At 45.2% G+C, this 21,311-nt stretch overlaps 1 protein-coding gene across 1 annotated transcript in view; it reads right to left on the bottom strand.

The window, feature by feature from the left end:
• LOC132582289 (polycystin-1-like protein 2) overlaps positions 1-21,311 on the bottom strand; it is a 65,180-nt gene that overhangs the window by 23,664 nt on the left and 20,205 nt on the right. Inside the window, exons 12-27 of the mRNA XM_060253827.1 lie at positions 20,549-20,669; positions 19,318-19,459; positions 18,105-18,305; positions 17,092-17,237; positions 14,308-14,502; positions 13,251-13,376; positions 12,038-12,220; positions 11,194-11,318; positions 9,719-9,845; positions 8,910-9,041; positions 8,437-8,662; positions 7,485-7,678; positions 7,063-7,293; positions 4,589-4,690; positions 1,338-1,516; positions 182-328 (exon numbers count right to left, since the gene is read on the bottom strand). Coding sequence (XP_060109810.1) covers positions 182-328; positions 1,338-1,516; positions 4,589-4,690; positions 7,063-7,293; positions 7,485-7,678; positions 8,437-8,662; positions 8,910-9,041; positions 9,719-9,845; positions 11,194-11,318; positions 12,038-12,220; positions 13,251-13,376; positions 14,308-14,502; positions 17,092-17,237; positions 18,105-18,305; positions 19,318-19,459; positions 20,549-20,669 — 2,577 coding nt within the window. The remainder of the gene's footprint in view (positions 1-181; positions 329-1,337; positions 1,517-4,588; positions 4,691-7,062; positions 7,294-7,484; positions 7,679-8,436; positions 8,663-8,909; positions 9,042-9,718; positions 9,846-11,193; positions 11,319-12,037; positions 12,221-13,250; positions 13,377-14,307; positions 14,503-17,091; positions 17,238-18,104; positions 18,306-19,317; positions 19,460-20,548; positions 20,670-21,311) is intronic.

Below are 21,311 nucleotides of genomic sequence, written 5' to 3'. Positions count from 1 at the left end.
TTACAAGTGCTAGCCAACTGATACCCTCCATCAACACCCTTTCCACAGTTAAACTGGACCCATGCTCCAAACTTATAGCACCAGTTCTTCAGAACATTTCCAGAGGAAAAAAAGGTTAAATTGTTAATGTGAGATTGCATCAACCAGCCACAACAACAACAATAATAATACCCTGATTCACCTGAACTGCTTCATATCCTGCTCAGTGGCTACAGGGAACACTTTATCCAAAACACAATCTCCAACATCAATGGCCAGCCAAGAGTTACAGAGGAAATACCATTTCTGATCTGTGGTGACATCATGGACCAGCACACGGTTTACATACCTGTAAAGAAACAATGCTGATTTGGAGTGTTTTCACATGAGATTAATTAATTAAACATTTATATTCCACCTTTCTTTGTGGTTCAAGGTGGCTTACAATAGTAGTTTAAAAGATTTTTTTTGTTAAAATCAAAATAAAATAGTAAATCCCAAATTCCTGCCCCCTTAACCTCCTTAAAAGATGCTTGCTGTTCAAAAGCCTTGACTCAGAAGCCCTGGCAAACAGGCAGGTTCTCCTGAAAATCTCCAGGGGATTTGGATCACCTCCTTGGGGAACCCGTTCCACAGGGCCAAATAGAAAAGGTCCCGGGCTCTGGTTGATGCCAGACAGACCACCTAAGTGGTGGGATAGCCAATAAATGGCAACCAGGTAACAGTAGTTGCTGCACAGGGATGTAGGAAGGAGATAGTCAAATATGTACGACAGAACATCCAAGGTTGTGAAGGGCTTTAAACTTTTAGATGTCTAAAAATTGCAGGTGATGTGACTGTATATCCTGGCTAAAATAGCTTTTAAGGCCTTTTCATAACAAGAGGCAGCTTCTTGTAAGGACTGCCAACCTCCAGGTAAGACCTGGCAATATCCCAGAATTACTACCCATCTCCAAATGACAGAGATCAGTTTCCCTGGATAAACTTTTAAATTAAGGAATGGCAATTTTTAAATTAAGGATGACAAATATCAGTACCATACATTTTGAAAATGTAATATGGAAAGGGTCCCCTAGATTCTAAAAGAAGAAATCCAGTAGTCGTTTTGAGAGTTTTTATGCCAATGATTGGACCAGCAGTATTGCTTTGATATTTTTTGGAGGCAAAAAGGACAGGGGCTGACCTATGCATCGTTTAGGGAAGAGTCTAGGAACCAAGGGCCATGGGGAGGGGGTAGGTTCGTAAATATTTAGACAGGACACGTCATTTCCTGCCTGGAAACTCCAGGAGAAAGAGACACATATTACAAATGGAGGGGTAACAGAAGCTCCTTCTGTGTCCCTTTGCCTCTTGCCTACCAGGATGGGCTGTCTCCTGAGTTGTCATGCCACAGTCTGATGCTCTGCAGTTCTCCCAGAGGGAAGAGAGTACACAGCAGGAACACATCCACTCCTCCTCGCTCAAAGACCAGCACCTCTGGGTCCACCAGGTGATGTGGCTCGCTCTCACCTTCCTGACCATACAGGGTGAGGGTCACCTGGAGCAACAATGAGATATGGGGATTGCTGTGATTCCCACCTAGTACAGGAGCATCGGCTGAGTGGTCAGTTTTGCACTTGTGCACCACCACATCTGGAGGAACCTCATTCGAGAGAGTTTCGCTGTGCTGAATGAATGTTCAAGTACAAACAAGTAGGAATACATGAACTGCGTTAGAAGTTGTCTAGCTAATTTGGGTTCACTTGGGGCAACATTTTTTCATGTTCTGTGCAAAACCCGCCAAGCCCCAGCCATGAGACATCTTGTGTAATGGTCAGGCCACCCTGTCACACAGGGATACCAGCCTCCAGTTGGGACCTGGGGAACAGCTCATTTCCATACTATAGAGATCGGTTCTCCTGGAGAAAATGGATGCTTTGGAGGATGGCATTTTATGCCACTGGAATTGTATGCTATTGAGGTCCTGTCCTCCCCAGGCCCCACCCTTAAATCTCCAGGAGTTTCCCAACCTGGATTTGGCAACCCTACTCCACCTCATCTCCTACTGATGGCCAGGGGGAACTGACAACCCTACTTGGATGGCTCAGGCTACCCCAAACTTGCTACATCTGGGAACCTAAGCAGGGTGAGCCCTGGTTCATACTGCGCTCAAATGCTGAGGCATGCCAGCTCTGTTAACCTCTTGCCTTGAAAACCCTACAGCCTGGGCCAGCCCTGCCACTAGGCAAACTAGGTGACTGTCAAGGGTGTTGGTCTTCTGGGGGCGCCAGTCTGGGTGCCTTTCATGTTACTCAATGACATTATCAGTGCAGGGGAGACACTAGAAGTTAGCCTTGCTTAGGGTGCCAGACGGTCTAGGGTTGGCCCTGCCTACAAAGTCATCATAAGTTGGCTGCAACTTGACAGTACTTTCCCCCTCCAATGGTCAGGCCTACCACGTGCTGCTTCAAGTTCTCCAGGTCCAAAACTTTCTAGAAATAGTGCTCCATACACCAGTATCTCTTTGAGGCAGTAGAATCCACTCTGTGGCTTGCAGAGAACCACATTTGCAATTTAAAAAGGTAAAGGTGCAAGCACCAGTCGTTTCCGACTCTGGGGTGACGTTGCTTTCACAACGTTTTCACGGCAGACTTTTTACAGGGTGGTTTGCCATTGCTTTCCCCAGTCATCTACACTTTACCCCCAGCAAGCTGGGTACTCATTTTACCGGCCTCGGAAGGATGGAAAGCTGAGTCAACCTCCAGCTGGCTACCTGAACCCAATAGCAAGGTACCGGTGTATTAAACACAATATATCCTTCAAAAGAGAGCCAGTAGCAGAGACTTGAGCATGTACGTGTTGATCCGTGACTGAATTCTTTGTACTGTGGCTCCAGTCAAAACAGCATTGAGAGAAGACTGACGAAGGGTAAAACCAATGAAACCATAGGAAATCCAGGAAATACGGTCTTTTGATCTCTTTGTGAGAAGTTGTGCAGAATGACGCCCCAGTCTCCACCCAGATTCTGAACTGCAAGAAGTGGGTGAAGGCAGTGCCTCTGAGACGTGACTTTAGAAAACAGTCTGGAGGAGCATCGTGTGGGTGTTCGTTCTATTATTTTGCTGTATGGACTTATTATAAACTGTGCACTAAATGTTCATTTACACACTTTTTGTGTGTGAGTGATAATTCAACTGGTGAGGCTCTGAAGGATATATTGGGCTACCTGAACCCAGCTTCTGCTGGGATCGAACTCAGGTTGTGAGCAGAGCTTAGGACTGCAGTACTGCAGCTTTACCGCTCTGCATCACGGGTTTCTTCCATCTGCAATTACCACCAACCTAAAAAACTACATGACTCTGCAGGCCCTGTGCACCACCCCTCCAAATACACAATACAATAAAATAAGAAATAACTGTTAATATATAACTATACCCTTCGCAGTAGAAAGGAGTAAAAGTCCAGCAGCACCTTAAAAACTAACAACATGGAGGGAGGGGGGATTGAAAATATCATATGGGTTAGGGATAGAAAAGATATAACTAAACATTGTAACCGTATGTTATTAATAAATTGTTAAAACACAAAAACTAACAACATTTGTGGTAGGGTATGAGCTTCCGTGAGTCACTGCTGTCTGAAGAAGTGAGCAGTGCCTCATAAAAGCTCATATTCTATCACAGGTTTGTTAGTCTTTAAGGTGCTACTTGCCTCTTATCTCTTATTCTATAGACAGACTAACACAGCTACCCATCCTGATCTATAGCCCTGACTAAGATTTTCCTTTACTTCCATCCCTAGCAGCTCACATTCATCCTCCAGCAGTGAGTCTTTTAAGGTGGGAACCACTTAACCACCAGACAATGGCCCTGCCCACTTCCTTAGAACATGGAATGGGTACCATGTTGGGGAATGTTGCTCAGAAGAGACAGAGTTGGCATGTTGAGGAGTCATGTGTGGCTCCCAAGCCACAGAGTAAAAATCACTACTCTGTTTCCGCCCTGTGCAGGCTTGGTGGTGGTGGTGGTGGTGGAGGAAAGGGCCATCAAGGCACAGCTGATTTATGGTGACTCCATAAGGCAAGAGATGCTCAGAAGTGATTTATCACTGACTACTCTGTGTCACAACCCTGTTATTCCCTGTAGTGATGGCCACAGGAATAAACAGTTTTAATAGGAGATTAGATCGATTCATGGAGGATAAGTCTATCAGTGGCTACTAGCCATGATGACTGGGGAACCTCCACATTCAGAGGCACTAAGCCTCTGAATCTCAGAGCCAAGAGGAAACATCAGGGGAAGGCCTTGGCCTCTATTCCCTGTTGTCGACCCTCCACAGGAGCTGGTTGGCTACCATGCGAGACAGGATGCTTGACTAGATGAACCAATGGTGTGATCCATCAGGGCTTTTCTTAAGTTCTTATGTTGTTGGAGGTCTCCCATCCCAAAGTAGCCAGGGCTGACCCTCCTTAGCTTCTCAGATCTGACAAGATTGGGCTAGCCTGGGCTATCCAGGTCAGGACTTAGCTAGGAACAAGTCCCACTAAACTCGCTCCCCTTTAGCAGTGGATAGAACAAAGAGAGCTGTAAAGTGACAGAAGACACAAGCCTATCCAGCACTCCATTGGTACCTGAGCAGTTGTGGCTGCCCCTCGACGGTGCCCTGTAAAAACAGTCACCAGGTAGCGATACTGAGCAAAGGGGTCATTATCTGCCAGTACTGTTATCTTCACCTAGAGAAGAAGAAAAGCAGCATCAGTGACACAGATGAAAACAAGCATCAGTTTTCAGACATGTGCAGTTTTAAGAACACTCAGTGCAAAGCTGTTATGCAGGCAAACCATGAACACCAGATAACTGGCTTACACATGCTCACCCTCCCTAATAAGTTCAACATGTTCATGGTGAGATTTGCAGCATCTCTATACAAAACAGCTTTCAGCAGCCTACAGTGATGTTCAAAGCCTTTTTTGCAGAAAAAGTCCAGCAGGAAATCATTTGCATATTAGGTCACACCCCCTTGTGGCACCATTGTTTTGCATAGGGCTTTTTTGTAGAAAAATCCCAGCAGGAACTCATTTGCATATTAGGCCCTAACCCCCTGACACCAAGCCAGCTGGAACTGCATTCCTGTGTGCTCCTGCTCAGAAAAAGCCCTGGTGATGTTCATAAAACAGTACTCAAGCTGGAAATAGACCACATAAACAGTTTATTATGGCCCTTAGGGACTAATGAGATAAGATACAGAGAGATATGTGAGTGTGTTGTTAAAAAGGGAGGGTTGCCAGTGCAAGGGGCAGACTTAGAGAAATCCACTCGCAGGTCTTCCAACCCGTAGCTCACATGAATACAAAGGCACTTATCTGAACAAGTTCATAGCCTGTTCTCTGATGTTTTAAACAATTATACCATTATCAATGGGAATTGGCTGAAGCATGTTCCTAACTCAACTTTGTCAGTCTTTTCCATCTGCAGAATTCCTCTTGACTCAAAAGCTCTTAACACAAAAAGATGGTGAACTAGTAACACACTGCACCATATAAGCAGCAGATGCTGCCAGGGACCAGACTGGCATCCAAGTGGTTGAATGTGGCATAGCACCATCTTGTGGGTACTGGCTGTATTTAAGATGCTTGCAAAACCAGGGGGATGAATGCTAGAGCAGCACTTTCCACATGGCAGTTGAGGATTATTATATTGGCACCCCAGTTTTCTTTCTTGGAACTCAAGGTGGAGTATATTGGGGGTCCCAGGAGGGTGCTGAATAGGTTCAGCTTCCTGTGGCCTCCAGCTTACTGACTTCTTACTGACAACTTACTGGAGAGCCAGTTTGGTGTAGTGGTTGAGTGTGCGGATTCTTACCTGGGAGAACTGGGTTTGATTCCCCACTCCTCCACTTGCACCTTGGGTCGGCCAAAGCTCTTGTAGGAGTTGTCCTTGAAAGGGCAGCTGCTGCAAGAGCTCTCTCAGCCCCACCAACCTCACAGGGTGTCTGTTGTGGGGGGGGGGGGGAAGGTAAAGAAGATTGTGACCGCTCTGAGACTGTGAGATTCAGAGTATAGGGCAGGATATAAATCCAATATCTTCTTCTTCTTATCTAGCAGGTGACCTATTAAGGGCCTCATCACACATTATTTTTTCAGACCTATGCAAAAACTCTCAAGTGTACACTTAAGGGGAAAACACACATGACCAAGTTCATTGCTTGTGTCCTTCTCTTCCATCCAGCAAAATCTGAAGCCTTCCTCTAGCCAAAAGAGTTTTCCTTTGACAGAAGGAAGAGTCCTTGGACTGAAGGAAGACTTCAAACTTGGCTGAGCAAAGAACAGAGGAGGGACTGTGGCTCAGTGGCACACAGCATCTGCTTTGCATGCAGAAGGTCCCTGGCTCAATCCCCAGCATCTCCATTCAAAAGGATCAGGTTGCAGGTAATGTGAAGGACCTCTGAGTGAAACCCCTGAGAGCTGCTGCCAGACAGACTAGACATGACAGACCTTGATAGATCAAGGCAGCATCATTTCAGGAAGGGCTGTGGCTTTAGTGGTAGAACATCTGCTTTGCATGCAGAAGGTCCCTGGTTCAATCCCCAGCATCACCATTTAAAAGGGTCAGGTATCAGGTGATATGAAGGACCTCTGCATTAGACCCTGCAGAGCTGCTGCCAGTCAGGTTAGACAACACTGACCTTGATAGACCAAGGCAACTACATTTCAGGAGGGGCATGGCCTTAGTGGTACAGCATCTGCTTTGCAGGCAGAATGTTCAATCCCCAGCATCCAGAGATAAAAGGATCCAATCAGGGCTTTTTTTGTAGCAGGAACTCCTTTGCATATTAGACCACACACCCCTGATGTAGCCAATCCTCCTGGATCTTACAGTAGGCCCTGCACTAAGGGCCTTGTAAGCTCCAGAAGGATTGGCTACATCGAGGGGTGTGGCCTAATATGCAAAGGAGTTCCTGCTACAAAAAAAGCCTCGGATCCAATAATAGGCCAGTTCCCTGTCTAGCCTTAATGCCACTAATGATGGAGCCACAGCAGCCTTTGCAATGAAGAGAGGGAATCCCTTGGATTGCAGAGAAGTGCTAATTGATTAGAAAACTTACTTTGGCATCGTCTTGGATGTCTTTTCTTCTGGCCCAGATCAGAACCAGCAGGTACACAAGGAAGATGCAACTTACAGTCGTCACGACCACTGGATTGTCCACAAATGTGGCAAACAATTCCACAGTTCTGCTGACATCAATGGTGTTGGGCATGATGAAGAAAGAGCTCCCAAAGAATGTCAAGTGGTTACAGAGACACTGGGTGCTGCTGGGGAATGTTTTGGGGCCAACCTGCAAGCAGAAAAATAGTCTTTATGACCTGCCCCCCCCCCACACACACACACGCACACAATACAATTATCAGCAATGCAGGCAGCCAGGCTTGTACATAGCAGAAGTTGCAGTCTCTTAAATAAATTCATTTTTGCAGTATACCACACCCCAGCACCCCTGCTGCAATCAGCTGGCTTTTCTCCACTCACATGACATCCGTAGCTGTTCCAGTTTCCTTGGTGCTCATCCCAAAATACACACTGGGATATAAAGCAAGTGATGGAGAGGTTTACATCACTGAGGGCCACCAACCCCAGTTCAGTTTCTGCTCTCACTACAAAATAATAAGTTCCTTCTCCAAAAATGAGGTCTTCTTGATGAAGAATCCAGGAATATACTGTTTCTGGAAAAGGTAAGGTTCAGATGAACACTAATCAGATTACCAATCAATACAATCAGATTAACTAAGCCCTTTTCAGTCATCCACTTTTGCAGCTCCACTTTGCATAACAGGAGGGATATCCAAAAACAACTGCGCCAAAAATACCAAACATTTAGTACAAAAATATGTCTATTATGAGAGTGCATAAGCATCCAAAACATAACAGGAGAGCGTGCTACCTGCAATCTTCCCTGTATGTGAACAGGGCAATGAGTGTATTTTCCACTTTGGATACATGCATGGCTATAATTCAGGTAATCTGGACTTCTGACCGTGTGTACTATTCACACAAAATGGCAACCCACATATGAACAAGATCACCTGTAGCCTAATTCTCCCCTTTCACATGGTTGGCTTACCAAATGTTCATGACTGAAAAGAGCTCCAGAGTAGCCATTCTTTGTGCCATTTCAAATTTGTCTGGAAATCTGAGTCCCAACCAATGCTCTCTCTAAACTGTGGAGTCTCATGAGCAAAAGCTCTACTTTGTGAGCTACTGGCATTAAAGTTGTGAGGTACTGCATAAATTAGTTTGCTCTGGGGCTGTTTTTCCTGAGCTAAGACAAAAATGGGTGAGCTGGGGGCTAAAGAATTGTGAGCTAGCTCACACTAACTCAGCTTAGAGAGAACACTGGTTCCAACAGAGTTGTTTGTTTGGGAAAGCCCTGGAAAAATCTCTGGATGGAAACCAAGTAGTGTAGTATGAGAATGAATTTTACCCTTCATGTTTCTGTCAAAAGGAACATGCGTCATCAAATCATGGTCAGTCTCGTTGGGTTGATAGCCATATCCCAGGTACAGGATAAGTGGAATATTTTGGTCCACCTCCAGATGAATCACCAGAGATGTATTTACTGAGGTCACATTGACCTGGAGAGCGCTGAAGTTTCCCAGATTCAACACACTTCTGTCTTCTTGGATTTCCAAACTCCTTGGCAGCGTTATCTGCATATAAAGTTAATGACTTAACTCTGGAAATGTACCTAAGCCTTGAGAACCTTACAGATTTAAGTTCATTATCCAACCGACCAAATATATGAATATTTATTCCTCTTTCAGTGATGTTCCCAGTGACTCAAAAACTATACATTCCAGAAATTGTACAGTTCTGCTTTGAATGCATGTGGATTCACTAGTCCCCCCTATTAAAAAAAATCCCACCTACTGAAAACCATCCAGTCAGAAAAATTACCTCAATGTCTTCTGTAAGGTTCCTAACTGGAATGACCAACCCATCCAGGCTGGTGAGGGTGAGGCCTCCTACAGCTCCGTGGATATCAAAGCTGTCAGTTGTGGAAAAGGGATTCACAGAAAAGCTCACCATCTATAAGAAAGGATATACTTGAATAATCAAAGGCACTTGGTCAAGTCTGCACTGAATTACTCAAGAGCCTGGATCTAAAGATAAGGATCCATTCCACCAGAAACTTATTTGGAACAGGCAAGAAATTGGAGGGATAAATTTATGATTCCCACAAGCTCTAGAGTAGGAATCCCCAAGTCTTTTGAACCTACTGGCATTTTAGTAGGCAATGGGCACCACACCAAATGTGTGTGATTATGGTTTCACAGCCAGTCACAGAATGGCTCCACTGGAGGCTGGGACTGATCACATCAGGCTGGGAGATTCCATGTCAAGCATCCTGCTACAGTGGAGGCAGCTGTTTCCAAATGGGGTCTTTCTGAGGACTCCAAGGTGATGCCTCGTGATCTCTTCTGAAGTACCTCTTGCTTCATTGAGGCGGAAGAAACCTGAGACTAGCTCTTTGCTCTAGCGAAGAAAAAGCAAGTGGGAACCAGGAAATACATTTCTGGACACCATGTTAGGGATCACTGCTCTAGAGGCTTGTGTGAACTGACAGGCAATGCTTTGGGTGAATTTGGTGGCACAACTGGACTGCTGGAAGGCCAAGATGAGATCATACATGGTCAAGCATCATAAAGAGAGAAGGTGGGGGAGGGGGGAGAAAAATGGCATCCTTGTAAAAACTATGCACTTACCCGGATATCCACTGTCTCATCGCTGGCTCCTGAGATGCTGAGAGAAGAGGAAGAAGGCAGGGTGAAGCTGGCAGCACTAGAGTTGGAGATATTAATGGATGTGCTGTTCACGTCATCCGTCTGCAACCTTTCCAGAGAAGGACCAGAAAATAGGTGAGAGGAGTCAGAAATAAAGAAGCAGGTCTAAATGAAGGGCCCCACAACATACTGTATGGACCAAAAGGGGAAGCACAGAGAGTACTGGGTCAGGAAATGTCTGTCAACAAAGAGGCTGTGAATGCACAAACTGCCTTTTTCTCAGACAGTTTCTCAGACTGTATAATCATTCAGTCCTTGCCAGAAGAATCCCTACTCCATTCCTTCCCTGAGGGTAATTAGGACTGCATCAGCCCCTAAGCAAGGGCCTTTTGGATGGTAGCTCCCTCCTTGCAAAATGGGATACACCCGGAGGTGAGGGTGAAGTCATCTTCACTCCTATTTAGGCAAAAATGCAAAGCAGAGCTTTTCAAGAGGGCTCTATGGATTGTTATAGATTTATTTGTCAATGCTCTCTGGTTGAATTTATGGTTGCTCTATATTGTTCTCTGATACTAGGATTTGTTTTCAGTTGTCAACCATTTTGTGGTGACAGGAAAAGCAGAAGGAAATTTCACCATAAATAAATTGTCATTGTGTACATTCTTCTCAAGCTTGGTGGGTATTCTCTTATAATACCATCACCCCAACTTGACCATTTGAGTTGCTTGTGCAGACTTCAAGGGAGAAATGCTTTAGGAAAGAAAGAGATGTGCACCAGGAGAACAGAAGCCAGTTTGGAATCCCTTGATGGGGCCCTGCGGGATCTAGGGCAATTCCGCAGGGCCTGTAAGACAGTCCTCTTCCGGCAGGCCTATGATATTAACTGACAATGTAAAATATCCTGGATGAAAAATGTATCTATAGGCCGCCGGTTTTTATTCTATCTTTTTTACTAAATTATGATTTAATGGTATTTTAATTGTTTAAACTGAAATTGTTTTAATTATTGTGTTGTAAGCCGCCCTGAGACACCTAGGTGAGAAGGGCGGGGTATAAATCTTAATATAAATAAATATAAATAAATAAATAAATAAATAAATGGATGGATGGAATCAGAGTGAAAAATCTAAGATGTTCTTGCAGTCACTCAGGGCTTTTTTTGTAGCAGGACCTCCTTTGCATATTAGGCCACACACCCCTCATGTAGCCAATCCTCCAAGAGCTTACAATAGGCCCTGTACTAAGAGCCCTGTAACCTCTTAGAGGATTGGCTACCTCAGGGGTGTGTGGCCTAATATGCAAAGGAGTTCCTGCTACAAAAAAAAGCCCTGCAGTGTCACTTTGTCGTTAGCTGGCTGGAAGAGGAAAATCTTCAGTTACTAACATTTTTCCTTGTGGGAGTTTAGAAGCTGTTGGAAGTGACAGCAAATGTCATAGAAGGAAGTGGAGCTTGGTACCTGTTGATGTACATAGCCACAGAGGGAGCTGTTAGCACAGTGGGTTCATTGTTGGGCAGTTTCCCAATGAGGAGGGCACTCTGGAGGTTGTCCACAGTAGTCAGTAGTTGCTGGGACACCAAGCTCTAGGACAGAAGAGATTAACCATCTTTCAGTAGCACTAGTGACTTTCTTCCTGGAGCACCCTGGTCCTGTGAACAGCTGTGAGGGTTTATGTGACAGAGTAGCAATTGTTCCTTCATAAAGGTAGGACTGAGTCATTGGTGCTGGAACTGAACCCCAAGTTTTATGCTGTAGAAATAGCAGACCATTGCTTCTGGAGCCTCTCATTTACCCACCTGGGTGGGAGATTTACCAGCCTCCTAGTCCCAATTTCTTGACCCTGAGGACCTGAAGAGTGAGAACAAAAATGTCTTCCCCAAACTGATGCTCTAGGAATTTCCCCACTAAAGACCATAGAGACTAGAGGCAGCCTAGAGCAGGGGCAGGGAACAGTGTCTCTCCAGATGTTTTTTACCTACAACTCCCATCAGCCCCAGCTATTGGCCATGCTGGCTGGGGCTGATGGGAGTTGTAGGCAAAAAACATCTGGAGAGCCACTGTTCCCTACCCCTGGCCTAGAGTGTCACCAGAAGTGATATCACATCCTCCGCAAACTCTGCCCTTCCCAGGCATCGCTTGCCAAATCTCCCAGCACTTGCAGAGGCAGTGTAGCAAACAAAGCAATTTGTAAGCAAGAAAATCACCCTTATCAGTTCTCATGCTGCAGTCTGCCATCCTTTTAATGTACCACAGGTCTCTGTCTTTTTAGCATTGTTAAGTATACAGAAAAGAAAGCTCACACCTGTTGGGATTCTGGGGTAGAAGCCTCCTCGGTCACATTCTGCACAGTCGCTTCAAGGACGTTGTTCACTGCATTGAACAGATGTGTGGCAGCATCCTTGCGCTTCTGGTCATCCTCTCCATCTTCAGGGGTGACAATCAGCAGGGATTCACTGACATCCTTCAGAGTGTTACCTGCTTCCACCTGGAAAGGACAAGAGGACCACTATCTCTGTACAGCTCTTTACCTGCTTCTTGGAACTTGTGACTATGATCACCTCATCCTTGCTAAAGGCATGGGAAGGTGGATTGGATGGATGTTATTGGCAGAACACATGCATGATGGTCCTTTGTTCAATTCCAGTTCAAAGATCATAGGTATCAAGGCTGTGAAAGATCTACTTTTGCCATCTGATGGTTACTAGCTCTATACTCAGGCAAATATCCTTCTTTAATTCTATCAGTTTTATCAGTTTCTCCCAACTGGTGGGCAAACACTATGAAGAGGGGCCCATTAACGTGAGTACAGTTATTCCTGCCCTCACTCTGAATTGGCTTTGTAATGTGGTCACACAGTCAAATCTGATTAGCTACATAGCACTGTGATATCATTACACTGATTACATATTCCCTACTTCAAGAACTGGAAGAACTTCAAGCGAGGCCCAAGACTTTGTTGCAAAAGTATAGGCGTTTATTGAGAACTATAGTGCTGAAGGTACAGGATAACACTGATAACGAAGCTAGCATTGGTTACATTTTATGCGGTTGTAGCAGCAACAATAAAACGATCTTTCACACAGTCAGAGACGCTTGTCTGTTTCTCAGGGTCTGTTATCAGCTAGGGAGGATGGAGCCCTGCTGAGCTGTCCTAAGCGGCTGGCTTCAAAGGCCACCTGCAGATGTTGACCAGAGGCTATCTGCCACCCTCCAGTGATCACAGGCTGCTTGGAATGTATACTATTTTAGTTAGTGGCCTGGCATGAAGCATGCTGGGTTAGTATTTGTTTCCAACATGGAGTCAGTTAGGCTAACAGCATACAGGAAAGTTACAAGTTCTGACATACTTGTCTGAGAAAACAGTTTTTTGTTCCCCACAGTTCAAATCCTTATCGGGTCTGAAATCTACAGTTTTTCTCTCTCTGAAGGTCACCTTCACATGCAAAATTCTTATATCAATACCCCTTTGGCTGCACTGCAAGGACCACATGCAGATTATCAGAAATATGTCTCACCTGTGCAGAGGAAGAAAGCTCTTCACTCCTGTAAGTGATTTCTTTGAGCACCTCGGACATCTTGAGAGCCGTCTGCATGGACGTTACGTTGACAGCCGATAGAGTGGTCAACATTAACTCTCTCAGCTTGGGACAGATGGAGAGATGGTTGGGAAAAAGAAAACAGATGATAGATAAGATGAAGGGTGTAAAGCACGAATGTGAAGATTTCACAATTACACCAAACAGAGTGCAGGCATGCAGAGAGCTATAACTGCCCACACCCTCTCTGCACTTCATTGTTGGAGTCATTTTTTTGTACAGAGGAAGCAAACTGACACATTTACAAAGTCTGTCAGTCCACTGCAAGGACTTTGTATCAGATGTGTGATGCAGGAGTTTTGCGCCTTTAGGGCCAAGTCTGTTTACAAACACAGAGCATATGGAGAAGCAGCTTCAGCCTTATCCCCTGTCATTTTCATATCCTGAAACCACCCCGTAGAACCACTGCTTGCTCTACTGAGGAATCATATTTGTGGCTTCATTTTTAGCAATTGAGTAAATACCAACTCCCTGGGGACATGAAAATGGCATAGGGGAGGGGAGCGACAGCCCCCTTTCATATGCACTGGAGTTGGGATCAGAATCAGGCCCCGTGCATCTGGAAAGTACAACATTCCCATCACATGTCTCATACAATGTTGTGGTGGACATGACATAGTAATTTGTGAATTGGCCCAAGCTTGCTTCCAGTGTCATGGCCGAGCTAGACAAGGGCAGATTGTAGTGTTAAAACAGGCCTGGAGCTAGTTGAGCTAAGCAGCACCTTTGGTAGTGGCAGTGGCATCCAGTCCACTATGGCAGTGATGATGATCTGCGGCTAAACAACCCTCCCCAGCAATGCAAAGACTTGGCTGTGTCTGCTCTTGGCTGCCAGTGGCCCTCCAGAGCAGCAGCCCACCCAGAACTTTCCTGGTAAGTAGAAGGGGCTGGCAGAACAATGCTTCAAGTGACAGAGAAGAGCAAAGTAACACAGGGAAGGGGACTGGGCTTCGAGAGGCAAAATGCAGCGGGTGACCTCTTTCCGAGTATCTGTCCGCAGAGTCGAATTAATGCTCTCTTCCTTTGTCTCTTGGTTAAGGACCGACGATACCGACTTGTACAACTGGAACAGGGACATGCTGCTGTTCTCTCCTTTGAGGATGGTGCTTGATTTTTCTGATACAATGGCCTGCAGGGTCTGGTTCCCAGGGTTTATATCTTCATATTGGACCTGATGCAACAAAGAGATCTACTGTGGAGGTTTGTTCCATAACCACCATCAAGGGCATCTCAAAATACCATACAATGTACAGTTCGCGATTCTTGTGCCAAGCACAGTGATTCTTAACTGGTGGTACGTGGCTTCCCAGGGGCAATTTGCAAACCGGGGGTAGATTCAGAATTTGGGGAGTATTTGTGATTTTAGGCAGCTCTTTCACAATGGTCGCCAAAAACCAGTTTCCGTTTGCGCCGCAAAAGCGCCGGGACTTTCTGGCTCTTCTGGGTGCTCCGCGGCAATTAGTGCGAAATCCGCGCAGATCCTGCGCGGTGAAGAGGGTCGTCGCTGCTGATTAAGGTGAGTGCGAAAATGACCAATGACTAAGGGCTGGCAGATAATTGTTTGAGACTGCTCATTTCCCTTCCCCCCAAAAATAAAATCTCAGATCCTACATTCCTCCTCCAGACCATATGGCAAAAGGGGGGGGGGCAATTAAAGAGTTGGCTGATGGCCATCAGGCACTGGAGTTTCATCAAATGTGCATCTTGGGTGTATAACTATAAATAGTAAAGGTGAAGGCAGACCCCTGTGCAAGCACCAGTCATTTCTGACTCTGGGGTGACGTTGCATCACATCGTTTTCACAGCAGACTTTTTTACAGGGTGGTTTGTCATTGCCTTCCCCAGACATCTACACTTTACCCCCAGCAAGCTGGGTACTCATTTTACCAACCTTGGAAGGATGGAAGGCTGAGTCAACCTCGAGCCGGCTATTTGAACCCGGCTTCTGCCAGGATAGAACTCAGGTTGTGAGCAGAGCTTAGATCGCAGTACAGCAGCTTGCTGTTCTGCGCCATGGGGCTCTATCCTAACTAACTTGCAAAAGGGTAACATTATCACTGAAAGCTCCCTGAGCAACTGGTACAAAAATTAGGCCATAAAAATGCACTCCATACAAGGCAATTGCATTTATATAGGTATATATAAATACAACTGCCTTGTCTGGGGTGCATTTTTATGGCCTAATTTTTGTACCAGTTGCTCAGGAAGCTTTCAGTGATAATGTTGCCCATTTGAGGGGGTAGGGGGTTGTGGATGAAAGGCTAAAGACCACAGGCCCAGTGTAACTATGGCTGGCCATTGACTTGAATGCAAAGCAGTCTTGTTGAGTGCAGTATACAGCTTGGCTTGTTTTCCCAGAGTCCCTGGCTTTGCAAGCACATTTTTTCCATGATGCACTTGCCATCTGAATTCAGTATTATTTGGCTTCAGATTGTGAAGATTGATCTGGGCAACTGGTGGTTAATCGATTCTTCTGCCTAGCATAGACCACACTTCAGGTTTCAGTGGAGGGAGGCCAAGGACATTTAGGGAGGGCAAAGAGCCACAGCAAGGCTTAAAGATTTGCTGTTTGGATGTATTAACGACTAAATTGATAAAAGCAGTAAGGTTTTTATGCCTCAGCAGGGCTTTTTTTCTGGAAAAAAGAGGTACTGGAATTCTCAAGAGGGAAATGAAGAAGAAACACAAGGGTGCTCCTCATTAACTTTTTAACATTTTTATAGAATTTTGTTTCCACAAAGAAGTTCTGGAAATCCATTCCACCACATTCTCCCAGGGAAAAAAAGCCCTGCCTCACAGTACAAAAATTACTTAAGCCTTACATTCAGTTCTCCCAATACATGCAGTCACCATTTTGAGCAAAAGGGGCAATATGTGGTTTTTCCAGCTTCAGTGCACATCAGAAACCCAGATTTGTTGCGGGCACATGTTTGTTCCTACCAAAGCTTGAAAAATGTGTGCACAAAATGGCAACTATACACATCAGAAGGATCATACGCAGAACATTGTCCCAGTGCATGAGTTAGGAGAGCCAAAATGTAACATCTGGAAGAGGCTCTTGTTTAAAACTCTGTTGTGGGGACACCCCGACTGCCAGCATCATAATGCTTACTGATAATGGTAGCATGACCTGACTTGAAGGCTTGGAGAGAGTAACAAACCCCCTCCACACCAGCAGAATGGAATAAAACACTCCCATCTTTGCCTGAGTAGGGTGTGCCAGCAAATCGGGCCATGCATTTTTAATCAGCACATCTTTAATCTCTGTGTGGTTCTCATTTTGTTAATGGACTCTTATATTTTGCATCCTTATAACCTGTCGTTATTCTATTAGCTGCCTAGGGTCAGAAAAAAAACCAGGCAGGGTATAGATATTTTTAAAAAGTAAAGTTGAATCCGAACAATTTGCAACACGTTGCAGAAAGTACCCAGGTCCAGGATTTGGACCTAGAGTTGGACTTCTATAACTGAGGGGTGGGTGAGAGAAACCATTGACAAATGCCTCTCTTTGCCATGCCTTGATGCATGGTCTCAGGTCTCCTTGGTGCTACAATAAATAGACATTACTTGCCTTTGGAATTATTTTGCCTAAAGCACTGGCTACCAACAGCTGTTCCTTTTTAGGCAAAGCCATAGTGACAAATTCATTCACAGCAATAAAATGGCATACTCATAATAATAGACAATTATATCTTCATCTACTCCCCCAGCTTTCAAATTTCAGTTAATTTTACAAGCTGCTGAAACAAGATGCACATACCCTGACGGTGGCCTTTGTGTGGACGGTGTCCCCATAGCTGTTACTCACAGCAATGGTAATATGTAAAAGGAAGTTATTGTCCTTTTCTCCGAGTGGAAGGTAAACTGGGGTTAGGTCAGGATCTTGGCCACAGTGCAGGAGAGAATCTGGAGGGAACAAGAGGGAGGGAAAGTGATCCTGCGAATGGTGTGGGAAATAGATTTAATGCATCACATCTGTTTTGGGCTCCAAGCAGGGCTTTTTTTTTTTAGCAGGAATGCAGTTCCGGCTGGCTTGGCATCAGGGGGTGTGGCCTAATATGCAAATGAGCTCCCACTGGGCATTTTCTACAAAAAAGCCCTGTGCAAAACAACGGTGGTGTCAGGAGGCATTGGCTAATATGCAAATGAGTCCCTGCTGGGCTCTCTGTACAATAAAAGCCCTGGCTCTGAGACCAAAGGTAGTCACTCTGTGGCTGGGGAAAGTCACACACAATTGTATGTGTTTAAAATGGCCTCAGGTCACGACCGACTTATGGTGACCTCACAGGGTTTTCAAGGCAAGAGAGGAACAGGGGCGGTTTACCATTGCTTCCCTCTGCGTAGCAACCCTGGGATTTCTTGGTGCTCTCTCATTCAATCCTTAGCCAGGGCTGACTCTCCTTAGCTTCCAAGACCTGACAAGATTGGGCCAGCCTGGGCCATCCAGGTGAGGACACATTCACCATTACCATCAAGTAAAAGAGCCATGTTGATTTCCATCCCTGGCATGATACCTGCACCTTAGGGAGGTTCACAGCCTACCCATTCCTTTGGTGGCAGCTGTTTCAAGTGAGACCCCCCCCCCTACAAACCACAAGTCCCACCAGTCAAGGGTCCTTCCCACTTTCCTGAAATATGAAACCAGTGCCAAGTTGGGGAACAGTGCTCAGAAGAGACACAAATCACAGACCAAAGAGCTACAGGTGGCTCTCAAGCCACTGAGTGAACATCAAAACCTCAGACAAACAGCCACAGTCACGAACCATTACTTACTAGGCTCAAGGTAGAAACAGTAGGTCAGCAGGGAGCTGTCCACTGGAAGGCACTGCTTGTCCAAGCAGGGAGAATGGCAGGAGATGGAGAAGGGTGTGAGCACTGATCCTTGCTTTGGGGATACTGTACACACTGGGACTACTGGGGGAGGCACCGTGCTGACGACATAAGTTGCTTCACCATATTTGTGCTCACTTGTTGCTGGAAAGTTTTGAAAGAAGTAGCTGAAGAGGTCTCATGAACACACAAAGCTGCCTTCTACTGAATCACACACACCCCCACCCCGTCTATCAAGATCAGTCTTGTCCACTCTGTCTGGCAGAAGTTCAGGTGGAGATCTGTCACATATGAAGCTGCCTTATACTGAATCAGACCCTCGGTCCATCAAAGTCAGTATTCTTTACTCAGACTGGCAGCTGCTCTCCAGGGTCTTAAACTGAGGTTTTACACGCCTACTTGCCTGGACCCTTCTTAGTTGGAGATGCCGGAGATTGAACCTGGGACCTTCTGCTTGCCAAGCTGATACTCTACCACTGAGTCACTATCCCTCCCCACATAATTCCTGCATGGATTATCTCTCAAAAGCCAATAGCCTGAGAATCTTGTTGGTCTCTCAGGTGCTACTGGATTTGAATCTAGTCTTTTACTGCAAAGCTCCACTCTGAAACAATAATTCCTGCATTATCCTTTTAATGGGATTGAACCTGAGATCTGCATGTGAAGCAGGTGTTCTGGATTACTTACTTGGACACTTGCTAAAAGCATAGTTTATTCTACAGCAGTATTATTCATTTCCAGCGTTAGGATTCTTACAGCAGGCCATTACAACAAGCTGGCTGATGGCTGGACTGGGGAGGATTCCCAGATGTGCTTTAAATGCATTACTTTGCATTGTTAGAGATGGCACTGATGAAGATCAGTGGTTGACTTATCTTCTTTTGGTGCGTGGATCATTTTTCTGAATTGATAATGTTGCATCTGTAAGCTTCAAAATGGTTTTGATAGCACTTTGTTAACCCTGCAGGGCAACCAGCTGGCCAATGCGTCAAACAACATGCTGGACTAGATCTACTACCAGTTTACTTTGGCAGTGTTCTTCTGATGTTCTTATGTTTCCTCACTGGACAAGCAAGAATCTTTTTGCTACAGAAGCTAGAAGAGAATCTTTGCTTTATATCTTATAGGCATTGCCCAAATGTTGGTTCTCTCATACCTGCCGCTTTAATTCTAAAGGCTTCTCCTTGCGTTTGCAGAAAGGAATTGTTCAACACCAGTTCTGTTGTGTCACTTTGAAGCACTGCAAGATTGCTCTGCCGAAAGCCATTCAAGCTACAGCCTGAAGGGAGCGGACTGGGCTGGGAAAATCAAACACAAGAGGAAATAACATGGGTTTAAAAAGGAGAAGGGTTTGGGTGAACTTCCCATTACATCTCCTAAAGAATCTTTCATTTTGCTCTATGCACTCGACTTGGCAAGACATTTCACCCAGGCCTCACCTATCTTAATTAAAAAAGGAAAAGTAGAACCAGTTTCTGGTAAGCCTGCCAATGCAAAGCCTTGAAGGGTACCCTTCTGTTTCAAATGGTTGGGGAAACATGTGGACTGAATACACTGGATTGATGAGCGTGTCCAATCAACAACTATCTGAAGCAGAAATTTTGCTTCCTGGCATTGCTTGGAGTGACAACAAACCATTGAAACTACCCCACTTCCGCACTGAACTTGTCTGCTGATGGATGAGGTCTCGTTCTCTTCTGCATGAAAGGTGTGTTTCATTCTTGCGCCCCAAAACATGCTCTTTTAGAATGTGTAAAAAGCAAAATAACCATCCTTCAAGAGCAGTCCACCCCCTGTGATTTTCGCATGAGCTGAATTCCAAAGAAGGCAAAGCAGTGACTCAAGCAGAGCCACAACATGCAGCCTCATTTCAGGCCTGGTGATTCTGTTGTGCCTCCATACAGGGGAGGACTTGAATGATTTGATGACATGGCTGAATTACTTGACCCACATTGACTAACTGGAAGGAGAAAAGGTCAGAACTCTGTGGATAGGAGCTCTAACCTCACAGGACCCTATAACTATGTGCTTATTTTTCTCTCACTTTTTAGGGGGTTTTGTGTGTGTGTGTGTGCCCCTGTGTCTGGAAGTCATGGCAACCTCTGGCAACTCCTACTGGGCATGGAGGAAATTCAGAGAAGTGGCTTGATAGCCTGTCTCCACTTCTTTGGTATTCTTGGGAGGTCTCCCATCCAATACTTGCCAAGGTCAGCCCTGCTTAGCTTCCTGGGCTATCCAAGTCAGGGCACTATGCACTTATTTCTTGTGGCACTCTAGAAGTTTTCTAGCAGAACGCTAATGTGCCCTGGTACCAGATTAGGAATCACTCCTCTTCAGAGCTTATGTGAGCATGTCAACAGAATTTCTAGTGCAGGCGATGGGCTCACCTTTCTGCGGAATGTGTTATCCAAGTACCACTTGTAGAGAGTGCCTTTTGACTCTGTTTCCATAGAGACTCTAAGCACGACATCTTCAGAGATATTCACTGGCTTGCAGTTCTTATTGCAGCTAGGAGGAATACAGGAGATATCATTAACCCACACAAGGACGGGCAAAAAGGAAAGGATGCTTGCTTGCCAAATCCTTTCTAAAGTGTCGATTACATGAATATCATCAATTCTTTCAGCCTATGTTTGCCAGTATTGGGATTCTTCAACTTCATTGAATAACCTTTGTTAAGACCATAAGAGCCATTCTGAATCAGACCAGCAGCCCATATAGTTCAGCTCCCTGTTTCATGCATCCACAAACAAACAGACCTTCTCCTGAGGTTGTCCATGAATGCGTGCCCCTAGTTCTGGACACCGTATCTCAGAAAGGATACTGCAGAGGCCGACGAAGTATGGAAGTGAGCAACCAAGATGATTAGGAGACTTTGGAGCATCTTTCCTATGAGGAAAGGCTGAAGAGTCTGGGACCTTTCATTTTAGAAAAAAGGTGACTAAAGAGAGACATAACAAGATGTTTATAAAATTATACATGGGGTGGAGAAAGTGGATTATGTTTTCTCATTCTCCTATCATATCAGAACTTGATGGGCAATAGGTACAGGACAGACTATGGAAACACTTCTTTACTCAGTCAGGGAGTAAATAAATTGTGGAATTCACTGCTGGGGGATGCAGTGATGGGCTCAAGCATGGATGGCTT

The sequence above is a fragment of the Heteronotia binoei genome, chromosome 14 (genome assembly GCF_032191835.1).
Source record: "Heteronotia binoei isolate CCM8104 ecotype False Entrance Well chromosome 14, APGP_CSIRO_Hbin_v1, whole genome shotgun sequence".
In the NCBI taxonomy this organism is placed as follows: Eukaryota; Metazoa; Chordata; class Lepidosauria; order Squamata; family Gekkonidae; genus Heteronotia; species Heteronotia binoei.
This window is presented reverse-complemented; position numbering and strand designations above follow the sequence as displayed.